Below are 13,317 nucleotides of genomic sequence, written 5' to 3' on the forward strand. Positions count from 1 at the left end.
TTTTCAGTTTTAGTTAATATGTCTCATACTGATCCTCTTTGCCCGTTTTTTCTTTTTCTCCTTTGCCATCCCTTCCAATCTCTCACTTATTCCCACTTTTCATTCCTAATTTTCCTTCTACCTTGTTTTTCTTCAGCAAATCTCTTCCTTTAGTTCCCTTTCTATAAAGCAAAAGCACAGGTTTTCCTACAAGGAAACAAGTAAAGAAAGCACAGTGCAGAATACAGAAGTAAAATTCAGAATCAGAAAGTACTTGCAAATTGATACAGTCAGAGATTTTCCAGGTCTTCCAAATATTGACAATGCTTGAATAACGGAATACCAATAAACAAAAAAGCCTTGATTTGGTAAATGGTACTTTTTAGCAGTCCCAAAGAAAGGCAATCCCAAAGAATGCTCAAACTACCGCACAACTGCACTCATCTCACACGCTAGTAAAGTAATGCTCAAAATTCTCCAAGCCAGGCTTCAGCAATATGTGAACCATGAACTTCCAGATGTTCAAGCTGGTTTTAGAAAAGGCAGAGGAACCAGAGATCAAATTGTCAACATCTGCTGGATCATCGAAAAAGCAAGAGAGTTCCAGAAAAAACATCTATTTCTGCTTTATTGACTATGCCAAAGCCTTTGTCTGTGTGGATCATAATAAACTGTGGAAAATTCTGAAAGAGATGGGCATACAAGACCACCTGACCTGCCTCTTGAGAAACCTGTATGCAGGTCAGGAAGCAAGTTAGAACTAGACATGGAATAACAGACTGGTCCCAGATAGGAAATGGAATACGTCAAGGCTGTATATTGTCACCCTGCTTATTTAACTTACATGCAGAGTACATCATGAGAAACTGAGCTGGAGGAAGCACAAGCTGGAATCAAGATTGCCGGGAGAAATATCACTAACCTCAGATATGCAGATGACACCACCCTTATGGCAGAAAGTGAAGAGGAACTAAAAAGCCTCTTGATGAAAGTGAAAGAGGAGAGTGAAAAAGTTGGCTTAAAGCTCAACATTCAGAAAACAAAGATCATGGCATCCGGTCCCATCACTTCATGGCAAATAGATGCGGAAACAGTGGAAACAGCATCAGACTTTATTTTTGGGGGCTCCAAAATCACTGTAGATGGTCATTGCAGCCATGAAATTAAAAGACGCTTACTCCTTGGAAGGAAAGTTATGACCAACCTAGATAGCATATTAAAAAGCAGAGACATTACTTTGCCAACAAAGGTCCGTCTAGTCGGGCTATGGTTTTTCCAGTGGTCATGTATGGATGTGAGAGTTGGACTGTGAAGAAAGCTGAGTGCTGAAAAATTGATGCTTTTGAACTGTGGTGTTGGAGCAGACTCTTGAGAGTCCCTTGGACTGCAAGGAGATCCAACCAGTCCATCCTAAAGGAGATCAGTCCTGGGTGTTCACTGGAAGGACTGATGCTGAAGCTGAAACTCCAATACTTTGGCCACCTGATGTGAAGAGCCAACTCATTGGAAAAGACCCTGATGCTGGGAAAGATTCAGGGCAGGAGGAGAAGGGGACAACAGAAGATGAGATGGTTGGATGGCATCACCAACTCAATGGGCATGAGTTTGAGTTAACTCTGGGAGTTTGTGATAGACAGGGAGGCCTGGCCTGCTGCAGTCCATGGAGTCGCAAAGAGTCGGACACTACTGAGTGACTGAACTGACTGACTTTTTAGCAGAAAATAAACATATGAATATATTGACTAAATAAATAATTATGTTTCTAATGATAAATGAAACATAAATCAAATAAGCAGATATAGTTACCGATTTTCAAACTGTAAGAAAATAATGATCTGTTTTACATTTATTCAAATGGTAATTTTATTAGTCCTCTGGAAATGATTGGAATCTGGAATGCAGATTTTTACTTCAATCATCAATGCCAATTTAATATATTCTTTTGATCTTATTTAATAAGATCCTCTATTTTTACAACTTCCCAAAGAAATCATTCTTGATGTCAGTGATTAATGAGAAAATAACCACATCAATATTCTACCTACAGCCCCTCATTCTTCCTAATGATTAATTATATCATTTCCTCTAAAGTACAGAGATGAAGTATATAAGCAATAAAAATTAATTACTTTAAATTACTTTATAAATTTACTTTATAATTTACTTTTAAAATATTTAGTTTATTTTCTACTAGAAATGCATATGTTATATATTTTACATATACCTTATTATATATGATGTTATAGTCCTTTTAAAAAAAATTATATATAGATAGTGGTTATACATTTAAATTTAATTTTTTCATTTTTTTCTTTTAAATAATTTGAAAAGTCTCAAAGGTACATGATAAGCCAGATGAGTCTAAAATATAGTCATTATTGGGTAATTTTTAAAAGATTAACCTACCTTGCCAGTAAAAACTACCAGGACCACCAAGAAGTACTCTGTCAGCCTAGATTAAATCAAACAAAAAGATATATATTTTAAAACAGATCGCTTCAAAAACTGAGAACAATGTAATAAACATAAAAGCTTACATATTCATGTATATATGACATATATATGCATATACATTAAAGCAAACAAAATCATAAATCTTAAACCCAGCTGACTCCATAATTTTCACTGTACCTTTTCTAAAACACAATACAATAAATATCAAAAAGGAAGCCTATAATATATTCATTTAATATATGAAAATATACATATATATGTATATATATATACAGATTCTGTAGATCTTGGCTGCTTCACACACTTGGTATGAAGTACTGTCAGCAAAGTATTATTAGTTACAGTAAGAAAAAAAGTCACTCCTTAATTTTGTTTATCACATTTGTGACTACACTGACAAACTTCCTTTCTAAAAATCATTAAATATTTTTCAAGCTAAAGCAAAATGTTTAGTGTCAGGTAGATTTAAACAGGAGTGAGGTTTGAGGGTACATTTTTCAGAGTATGCTAGATATACAAACTACACTTGTCTAGCATTTCTTATATCTGTAACAAATTATAAGTATCTAATTCAAGGTATTTAGTGTTTTGAGCATATTTTTAAAATTTCTTCTTGCTGGAGAGAAGAGAAAAACTTTCTCTCTCCAAATACACATACAGTCTTTGAAGCTTTCAACAATCTCCTGCCTTGGCTATGTAAAAGATAATTCTAAGTTGTCCGCTTTAAAATGACACCACTTTTCAGAAATGAGTTGAAGAAAGCAGTTAATTTAGCAATGACTATTCATGGCATGGGAATATTTCTGGGGTTATAGTTGTACTGGTGTAAGTACAGAAAATATGAACACTTCTTGTTTTAATACAACATCTATTTGAAAATACATCATCCAAGTTGAAACCTTTTATGTGTTAATATACTTTACCTCTCTGTTCTGCTTCCTTAAATTTTAAATAATGAGTAATTATGAATAAATTTTGAATTATGAATTTCAAATTGAGTGAATTAAAATTAACTGCTTGATAAGGAGAGTTAACTAAAATTATTAGTACCTAATATTTAAAATTAAAAATATAAATTTACAAAAATAAGAAAATGCTTTATTAGTTTCTCTGAACCATGATTATAGTTTCTGTGCTTTTAGTAAATTTAAGGCACTTTTGCTTGCATTTTCTAAGTCATATTAAGTTTTCTAAGAAATTTCTACTTTTAATTGAGCAATGTGTTTTTGAGACTTCTCTAGGAGTAATTAACTTTCTCAATTTGTTATTCAAAATGTTCATATATCCCACAAAAAAACACACAAAAGCAAAAGTAAATTACATAAAGAAAAATTTCCTTTGAAAATATACATGGAATTCTTATTTTTTAAAAAATGATGAAAAATTATCAACTCTAGAGAGCATATCAGCTTAGTTAAAAATACATAAAGCCCTATATATGAGATTTCTTACAGTAATTAAACTGCTTCATCTTTATTTATTGCCCAGAGGCACATAATAGATGGCAAACATGCATGTTTTTCAACTTTTAAGTAACTAAACCCTGATTTGTAAAAAGCTCCCATTGATAGCTTTTATGAAAACTCAATTTCAGGCAAAAATAGAAAGCTTTAATATAACAGTCTGTAAATCTATCCAACTGGAAATTTTAATATTAAGTCATAATAGCTGTCTATCTTCTGCTAAGGAGATTTTCTACCATTTTCCATTCCCATTTTGATGTAAGCAATGTCTCCTTGGGAGAGAACAGTATCAGGCAAAGGATATCAAATGCATGGGTAATTTTTATTAGATGTTTCCAAAAAACAGGTAATAGTTACAGAGAATATGAAGTATTATTCAGTAATTTTTAACCATGGTTTAGATAACAAGGTAGATCTGAATCTCATTCAGTCTTAAATGAGAACTTACTTTAGTAAAATCAATGCTGAATCCTCCTTGACAAAATCCCTGTCCATCAGCATCAATATTTTCTAAAATAAAAAGATTGGAAATATACACAAACCCAAAAACAAACATATAACACAAAACAAAACATGAGAAAAATCTGATATCACTGTAAGATAATGTGCTAGTTTCTGAGAGTGTTCATTCATTTAGGCTCTTAACGGGTTATTAACACATTCTTAAAAAGTTAGTATGCATGTTTATCAACACCCATTAATCAGAAATGGCAACACAGAGAGATGAAAGTAACTGGACCAGTCAGCAAGAGGCAGAAAGATCACCTAAGATAGTGAATTTCAAACTTTATTTTTAACTACAGAAAGATTATAGCTTATATCATAGCTCACACAACCCAACATACACACATATTTCATTCCATCTTTTAAAAATTACTGGTTATGACCCATTCTTTGATTTCATTTAACAATAATGAGTCATGATCTTTGAGCTAAAAACTCCAATCTGAAATTTCTAATTCTTACTATTATTTCCCTACAGTTGCTAGGTCTTTGCTAAGTTATTATGAAGACTAATAAGCAGATACCTGCATTCCAATACATTTACAGCCAACAACAACAACAAATCTGAAAAAAACATAGTTCAGAATTTGGGGAGATGACCTAGTTGAATGTTCTGCAAAAAGAGCAAAATATACCCTTAAAACACATTTAGAAAGCCAACTTTTTAAAACGTGACACTTTTAAGTATTTTCCAAATGATGACAGACTCAACTGTTTTACTCTTTTACAATTACCCCTTTTCCTATAGTTCTCACAAAGGGGACAATTAGCCAACTAATTTAAATTAGATCTAATCACAAGTAATACTGTACCTAGAATAGAGGTAACAGTGAGCAAGTCTTTTCCTTGTTTTATTTTGAGGATAATAAGAGCAATGAAAAACAGCTACTCTTTAGTCATCAAGGAATTATTGTAGTCAATGCCACAATATCTAAATAATTATGATATAATATTCCTGTATTTGCCACCCAAATACAGTAACCAAAAGTATCTACTTTCAGTCATAAGGACAACTTGCAAGAATTTTTGTCAAATACTCCCATCAAAAATTTTGAACCCATTTTTAAAACCTGGGAACTGCCCTAAGATTCACACTTAATATCTAAATTTAGAAATTTTTTTAGAAAATAGCCTCAAGAGTATAATGCTCCCCCAATGTAAATTTTTCTAACCAAGAGGGAATGGGAAAATGTAGGTCTGGGGTTTCCAGCGTCTAGTGAATCATAGTAAGGAATTCTGCTCTGACCTCAAGCCAGCCTTTTATTTCCTTTATTTGAGTTGCATCTGGGGAACTCTTTTAAGCTATTTATAAAGACATCCTTTTTTTATTATCTTACTGTACAGTTATCTACTTTATTTGGTTTCCCAGAACATCCAACTAGAAAACATTACTGTCCTTTAAAAATTTAACAGGTACATATTAAACAATGCAAATGTAAAGAATTTTCTGTTGACTATAATCTATTTCAGGGAAGGCTTTTGTTTTTATTTGTAGGGACAGTTAATATTTTTCCTAATCGTTAAGGCTGACAGTATTATAAACAATGTTACTGATCATGATAGTAAAAGCAGCTAATGTTTATTAAGCCCTTACTGTGAGTCCAGTACTGTACTAAAGCACTTAAATTCTTTTCAAATTTACACAGCAAAATTCTATGAGAATAACAGTATCCCTATTCTGTGAGAGACACTATAATTAGTCACAATTTACATGTAAAGAAGCTAAGGCTTACAGAAATTAAGGAGTTTAACCATGGTAAACCTGCTAGTAAATAAAAGAGAGTGGATCTGAGGTGAAGAGTGTCTATACCATCCGGCTGCAGTATCTCAAACCAGCAGTGTATTTGTAATTCCCCGAGCAACCATCAAGGGGAAGAAAAAGAAAACTAGAAATGATACCTGAGAAAAATCTATGTGCAAATAATATTATCATCAGAAAGTAGACAGAAAGAACAAAGACTCAGTCAGAGCATGAAGTTGAAAGACTATTTAAATCATATGATTTGTGGTTCAGGCACTTTTAGAACAGAAAGACATTCAGCCTTTTGTGCGATGCCCAAGAATGGTCATAGATGTAACAATGAAAAGCCAAAAGCAAACATAATCAGTAATAAGGTAAGTTTTTACAGAGACTAAAGTTCCATAGATTCACATAGGTCACAATAAAAACGAAAGCGAATAAACAAACAAAATGAACAACAATGACAAAACCCACAAATTACCACCACACCAAAACAAGCAGTTAACAAGAAGCTGGCAGTGTAGCCCTACACAACTGGCATTCCCATGTAAAATCAGTCACGGGGTTAGGTTACATAATTTATTGAAGTATGAAGAAGCCATAAACCACAAAACTTGCCTCTGAAGTCTTTTGTCTAAATCAGTGTTTTATCAATGATTAATTACCCATGACTACAGATAAGCATGACTGTAGATAAGCAGATAAAAATACAACCCAAGTTCTCAGATTCCCACTCTTGAGTGTGTTCCTCTGGGCAGCTTGCCCCGTGTACTTTAGGCCTGCATGTAGCTTAATATTTCAAAGGTTGAGCCCAAAAATACATACAATGATCAAGAGATACTGAAAGCCAGACTTACTAGGAAGAAGGTATTCACTTTGAATTTTTTTTGAGATTTTTCTCTCTGCTTTTTCTAATACGTGAGGTGTCACTATCGGTAAAGGGCCAGGTAAAAAATGTTCAGGCTGAGGGGCTAGACAGGCTCTGTGGCAAGAATCCAACCCCCCCTTTGCAGATATTAACAGCATGTGAACAAATGGGTGTGGTTATGTTCCGGTCAAACTTTATTTACAAAAACAGGCTCACAAGTATAGTTTGCTGACCTGATTTGGATGTTAAATACTTTGGAAAATAAGTTTAAAATGTCTGTGCTTAAACCAAATAAGTGAAGACCTTATGGAGCAGCTACATCATGCAAACAGCCTTAATCCTCTAAATACATGTTAAGAAAAGAACTGGTCATTAGCGAAGAGGTAAAATGACGAAAAATACTAGGCACACATCGCAGTATATCCTCAAGGGACCATCATCATTAGAATGCTTGTTTTCAGGTTTCTTGTCCTCTTACATCAGGAATTAATCCAAACCTGCACTTGTGAAAGCAGAATGTACTCTCTATAGAAAAGCTGTGCTTAGTACAAAGGCAACTGAAATGGAAACCACTTCCTACTGCTAATAATACAGGGAGAGGTTCCTTTGGAATAAGACGGGCCGGGGTTTATATCCGCATTAGATCACTCAGTACCATAACATGCAGGAAAAAATTATGACCTCAATTGTCTAGGTCTCGGTTCCCACATGTATCAGAGGAGAATAAGAATGATTTGCAGGTGTGCCCACCACATAAACAGTAAGTTACAAGTAGGGCACACAATGGTTAGTTCATCCTTGAAAGCTACAAAATTATCTTTTCATAATAGGAATATTTTTGCAATACAAAAATTAAAAACACCAATTTAGTCCTCACATTTTCCACACACCACCAGACACCAATACCACGACCAAAGCACCAGCAAAAGGTGGTGACAGATGGTGTCAGGAACTGAGGATAAAGCTGCCCATTCCCTCCACCGTGTACGCTGGAGGCCTCCTGCCCTCCCATAACAAACAGTGTGGTTCTGGGTACATATCATTCTTTTCATGTTTACCTCCCACTCACAAAAGTAGGACCAAGGCAGTAGGCCAAGAAAACAAGCATTGAGTAAAATGATTTGCAATTTCTCAGAGGTTCAGCTGCTTAGAATTTTGAAGACTAAGTTAATCCTTTGACCTATTGTCAGAAGTCGCCTGACAAGGAAAAAAAGAGGCTAGCAGTAAGAATCTTACATGCTATGCTTTTGTTATTAATTCTCTCTACTACACTACCTAGTGACCAGTGAAACAGAAAGAGGAAAGGCCTAAAAAGTGCTCCAGGTATAAACACCACACTGCATTTCAATGAACTATTTGTATGTTTCTGATACGAAGATCTGGGGTGGTGGTCAACTCAATGATGGTGGAGAAGGAACAGCACTGCACTCTTCAAGAAGGAAAAAACATCCAGAGTTTGGAAAGCATAATTAAAATTATAAATGCTGAAAAGTCATCTTTATATAAATTTCACTGGAAATTTCTAATAATATTAGAGAACAGGGTGAGATCTTTTAGATCATCAAGGAGTGAGTCTAGTTAACAGACTGACAAAGAGACTGATTAAAGCAAGGAAATTCAGACTCTGACTCCTAAGTCCAATGTTCTATATTCCTATAAAAAATCGGGCTTCTTATAATTTTTTCTTTTACTTTTAACACCATTATTAATATAAAGCTGTAAGTTCTCAAACCTTGGTTTCTATCAGAATTACCTCATAGAGTTTGTTAAAAACGCAGGTAGCCAGGCCTGATCTAGACATGCTGAATCAGAATCATTAGCTGTGGGGCCTGATAGAGAAGTTCAAGGAAGCACCTTTTGACTAATAGTGACTAAAAAATGCAGGCTTCCAAAATCAAATGTTAATTGTTACTGACCAAGGAAAAGGAAAACAACAGTTCTTGTGAAGAAAAGATAAGCCTGTTAACTGTATATTTGACATTTCTTTACATTAATAAAACTGCTTTCATTTTGCTCTCTCAAACATGTAAATCCATGGCTGATTCATGTCAATGTATGGCAAAAACCACTACAATACTGTAAAGTAATTAGCTTTCAACTAATAAAAATAAATGAAAAAAAAAAACCACATCATAGTATGTCTACAAATTTTAACACACACATACACACATATTTTTAACAGCCTAGGCTTCCCAATCCTCTGTGTAAAAGCTAGTACAACTTCCAACACATACTTGATCTGCATGGAGCATACTCAACAGTCTTTGTTCCGTCCTGAAGAAAGCATGTTCCAACAGGCTCTCTTTCCTGCTTCACCTCAGTCCTCCAGTGATACAGTGGGGCACAGGCCTGGAATCAAAGGGGGGAGTCCATGCATAAACATTTTCTGAAAAAAAATTAGTGCTTCAGACAATATATAACATCCTTTTATAAGCATTAACAAAAATTAATCAAACCTATACTCTTAAATTCCTTTTCATAGTAGTGGATAAAGATTTTTATAAGTACTCTTCTCACATGCTTCTAAAGGCCACATGTGCAGTCTAGGTTTTTGTTGTTGTTGTTGTTGTTTTTTTCAAAATAGCAAAATCATTATTTCATGCAGTACCTTTTTGATTTTAGGTACCAAACTGAAGGTCACAGACCAAAGTTAGACTTTTAATATAGCTCTAAGCTATACAGCAAATAATTTATCAAATAAGAAGAGAGTAAAAGAATTTGCAGCACTTATTTTATTTACTTTTCAAATAAGCTGTGAGCTTTTTGCTTTCAGGCTATGGATTTCAACACTATGTATAAGTGGTAGAATGCATGTTTTAATAGCATAGTAATCTACCAAAGTATAACAATTCAATTTGCTGGGCGGGGGGGTGGGGCGGGGAATCAATGAATTTTCTATACTATCCTTTGAAGCAAAACATTTAAAACAAATACCGCAAACAATACCGGGCTATATTTACCCTAAAAACTGAAAGTAAGCAATTGCTACTACTTCTCTACATGTACCTGATTTCCAGGGTGGAGTATTTGCCACTTCTGCGTATTTTTGCTTCCCTCTACCTCTTTCTGCCTAGAATGCCACTACTCTCAACTCCTCCCCTCACCGCTAACTGCAATTTGACACATTCTTAAGCTCCACGGAAATTTCACTTCCTAAACAAACCCTTCCTTGATGCCCCACAACCCAATGGGAAGAAAGAAAATAATAAACACTACGCAGCTAATTAAAATAGGGAAGGGCTCTCTGAGGAAATGAAAGTAGAGCTGAAATCTGACTGAGAAGGAGCCAGCTCAAGTGAAAAGCAGTAAGTTACACCTAAGATAAGCAGAGGGACAAACACCAAGGAACTAACTGACATGACTTGGTATGGAAGGAATCACAAGGTGAGTGTAGCTGCAAGTCTCAGATGGAGAGAGATGACGGCAAAGAGACAGCAGCCAGTGACTGGACTACGAAGATGCTGATAAAAGCCAGGATGAAGACTAAGAGTGGTGTTTTTTTATTCTGAGAGTGACGTTCAGTTCAGTTCAGTCGCTCAGTCGTGTCCGACTCCCTGCGACCCCATGAACTGCAGCACACCAGCCTCCCTGTTCATCACCAACTCCCAGAGTCCACCCAAACCCATGTCGATTGAGTCGGTGATGCCATCCAACCATCTCATCCTCTGTCATCCCCTTCTCCTCCTGCCCTCAATCTTGCCCAGGATCAGGGTCTTTTCCAATGAGTTGGCTCTTCGCATCAGGTGGCCAAAAGTATTGGAGTTTCAGCTTCAACATCAGTCCTTCCAATAAAAACCCAGGACTGCTCTCCTTTAGGTTGGACTGGTTGGACCTCCTTGCAGTCCAAGGGATTCTCAAGAGTCTTCTCCAACACCACAGTTCAAAAGCATCAATCCTTTGTCGCTCAGCTTTCTTTATAGTCCAACTCTCACATCCATACATGACTACTGGAAAACCCATAGCCTTGACTAGATGGCCCTTTGGGGACAAGGTAATTAGAGCTATGTTATCAGAATAGACTCTCTGCCACTGAGCACACTGAATTTTACTATCAGCTTTCAAACAGAAAACTTGCTATGTTTTCACATAAATTGACTAAATTTAACCTGTGAGTAAATATGCAACACTTACCAAAATTTTATCCTGTTTTGACCTCACAGATGCTCCAAACCACTGATGAGACTTAAACTCCAATGGATCATCCTTGGCATAATCTCTGTTGCCTAAAATAAAATAAAATAAAATTTAAAACATTTTTAAAAAGCATGAGGGGTGAGAATCAAAATATGCTTTCTTTGTATAAAAGAGTTTATTTCAACTCAGTGAGGTTTACAAATAGTATGCCTCTGATTAGTCAAATTTGGCTACTAATTTCATACACTTTAAAACATTATATACTTTATACTTTCAACTAATCAGAAAAATGAAATGCAAGATGACTTGGAAGTGTCTCAGATTTGTTAACAGCCCTATCAATTGTCATAATATAGACGTGTAAAAGTCACAATAAGTGAAATTTTCCGGTTGCTAAATTATAAGATAATTAACTATTAAATATTTTCTGTATTCCCCAAAGTTCTTTCTGTAGCATAAAGATATTTCTGAAAATAGAAGGCTATGAAACACCTTTACAGAACACCAGCAGTTAAAGACTAAAGTAAAAGACTAAGATCTTGCCAATGACATTATACCATGAGTCAGAATCCAGGAGACATTATTTGGCTGGAAGGAAAAAGACTTAGATTTGGCACACCACATACAAACATTTGTTTTTAAGCATACATTACTGAAAAAATTATTTCGAGTATACCAAGTACTAGTAAAGCACTGTAGATTTTAAAAGAAAAAGATAAAAATCTTTTCCATGAGAAAGTTCTTGATCAGCTCAATGAAAAAAAAAATTACAGAAATAAATGCATAAACTATTAGGAGAGACTATTCTTAAAGACTAGTCTGTTCCTCTTAAAATTTACTCATAATAATAATTCCTTATAAACATATATTTCAATAACTATACTGAAGAGATTTATCAGACCAGCGTCAGCTTTAAGAACGCCAGCCAGTATGTAAATATCACTAAAAGGTTTGATTAAATCTACTCTCTAAATCTCAACCTTCCAAGATAGTGCTTATGGTTATTCAATTCCATTCTGAGGAATTTTTAGATCAACTGAAGAATTATAAATAATTAATGATCATTTCAATAATGCCAGACATTTCATAGGCAAGATGAAGGACATATTAGCTATACAGTTCTTTGAACTTTTCTGTTGTTTTTGCAAAAAAATAAACAATTTTAATTGTCACTCTCCAAAGTCCTCTATCTGTAGTCTAACCACCACTCACTTTTGTCAGTGGTCACAAAGCACCTTTTTATTAGCAAAGGGAGGGAGGAAGGAAGGATGAATGAACTAACTAATATATGCCTTTTACCAAGTAAATCAAGGTTTCCCAACAGTGGTTGGCTTGCCTTTGATGCCTATGTTCACATACCGACCTCACTGGAAACAAGACACATCGATGACCTAAAGGTCCCCTAATGGCTCAGATATGCAGATGACACCACCCTTATGGCAGAAAGTGAAGATGAACTAAAAAGCCTCTTGATGAAAGTGAAAGAGGAGAGTGAAAAAGTTGGCTTAAAGCTCAACATTCAGAAAACTAAGATCATGGCATCTGGTCCCATCACTTCATGGCAAATAGATGCAGAAACAGTGGAAACAGGGTCAGACTTTATTTTTTTGGGCTCCCAAATCACTGCAGATGGTGATTGCAGCCATGAAATTAAAAGATGCTACTCCTTGGAAGGAAAGTTACCTAGACAGCATATTAAAAAGCAGAGATATTACGTTGCCAACAAAGGTCTGTCTAGTCAAGGCAATGGTTTTTCCAATGGTCATGTATGGATGTGAGAGTTGGACTGTGAAGAAAGCTGAACACCAAAAAATTGGTGCTTTTCAACTGTGGTGTTGGAGCAGACTCTTGAGAGTCCCTTGGACTGCAAGGAGATCCAACCAGTCCATCCTAAAGGAGATCAGTCCTGGGTGTTCATTGGAAGGACTGATGTTGAAGCTGAAACTCCAATACTTTGGCCACCTCATGCGAAGAGTTGACTCATTGGAAAAGACCCTGATGCTGGGAGGGATTGGGGGCAGGAGGAGAAGGGGACGACAGAGGATGAGATGGCTGGATGGCATCACCAACTCGACAGGCATGAGTGTGAGTAAACTCCGGGAGTTGGTGATGGACAGGGAGGCCTGGCGTGCTGTGATTCATGGGGTCGCAAAGAGTCGGACACAACTGAGCGA

The 13,317-nt window shown here is 35.6% G+C and overlaps 1 protein-coding gene across 4 annotated transcripts in view; it reads right to left on the reverse strand.

Annotated features, from left to right (window-relative positions):
- The window catches only part of ITGAV (integrin subunit alpha V), a 131,854-nt gene that overhangs the window by 44,015 nt on the left and 74,522 nt on the right, over window positions 1-13,317 (reverse strand). For 3 of the 4 annotated variants that reach the window (XM_070475899.1, XM_070475897.1, XM_070475896.1), the window contains exons 3-6: window positions 11,141-11,232; window positions 9,244-9,358; window positions 4,345-4,406; window positions 2,386-2,431 (exon numbers count right to left, since the gene is read on the reverse strand). In XM_070475899.1, the coding sequence (XP_070332000.1) occupies window positions 2,386-2,431; window positions 4,345-4,406; window positions 9,244-9,358; window positions 11,141-11,232 (315 nt within the window). Of the gene's footprint in view, window positions 1-2,385; window positions 2,432-4,344; window positions 4,407-9,243; window positions 9,359-11,140; window positions 11,233-13,317 lie in introns of those variants that run through there. The other variant, XM_070475900.1, reaches the window with a different exon arrangement.

Source organism: Odocoileus virginianus, chromosome 13 (genome assembly GCF_023699985.2).
Source record: "Odocoileus virginianus isolate 20LAN1187 ecotype Illinois chromosome 13, Ovbor_1.2, whole genome shotgun sequence".
Classification (NCBI taxonomy): Eukaryota; Metazoa; Chordata; class Mammalia; order Artiodactyla; family Cervidae; genus Odocoileus; species Odocoileus virginianus.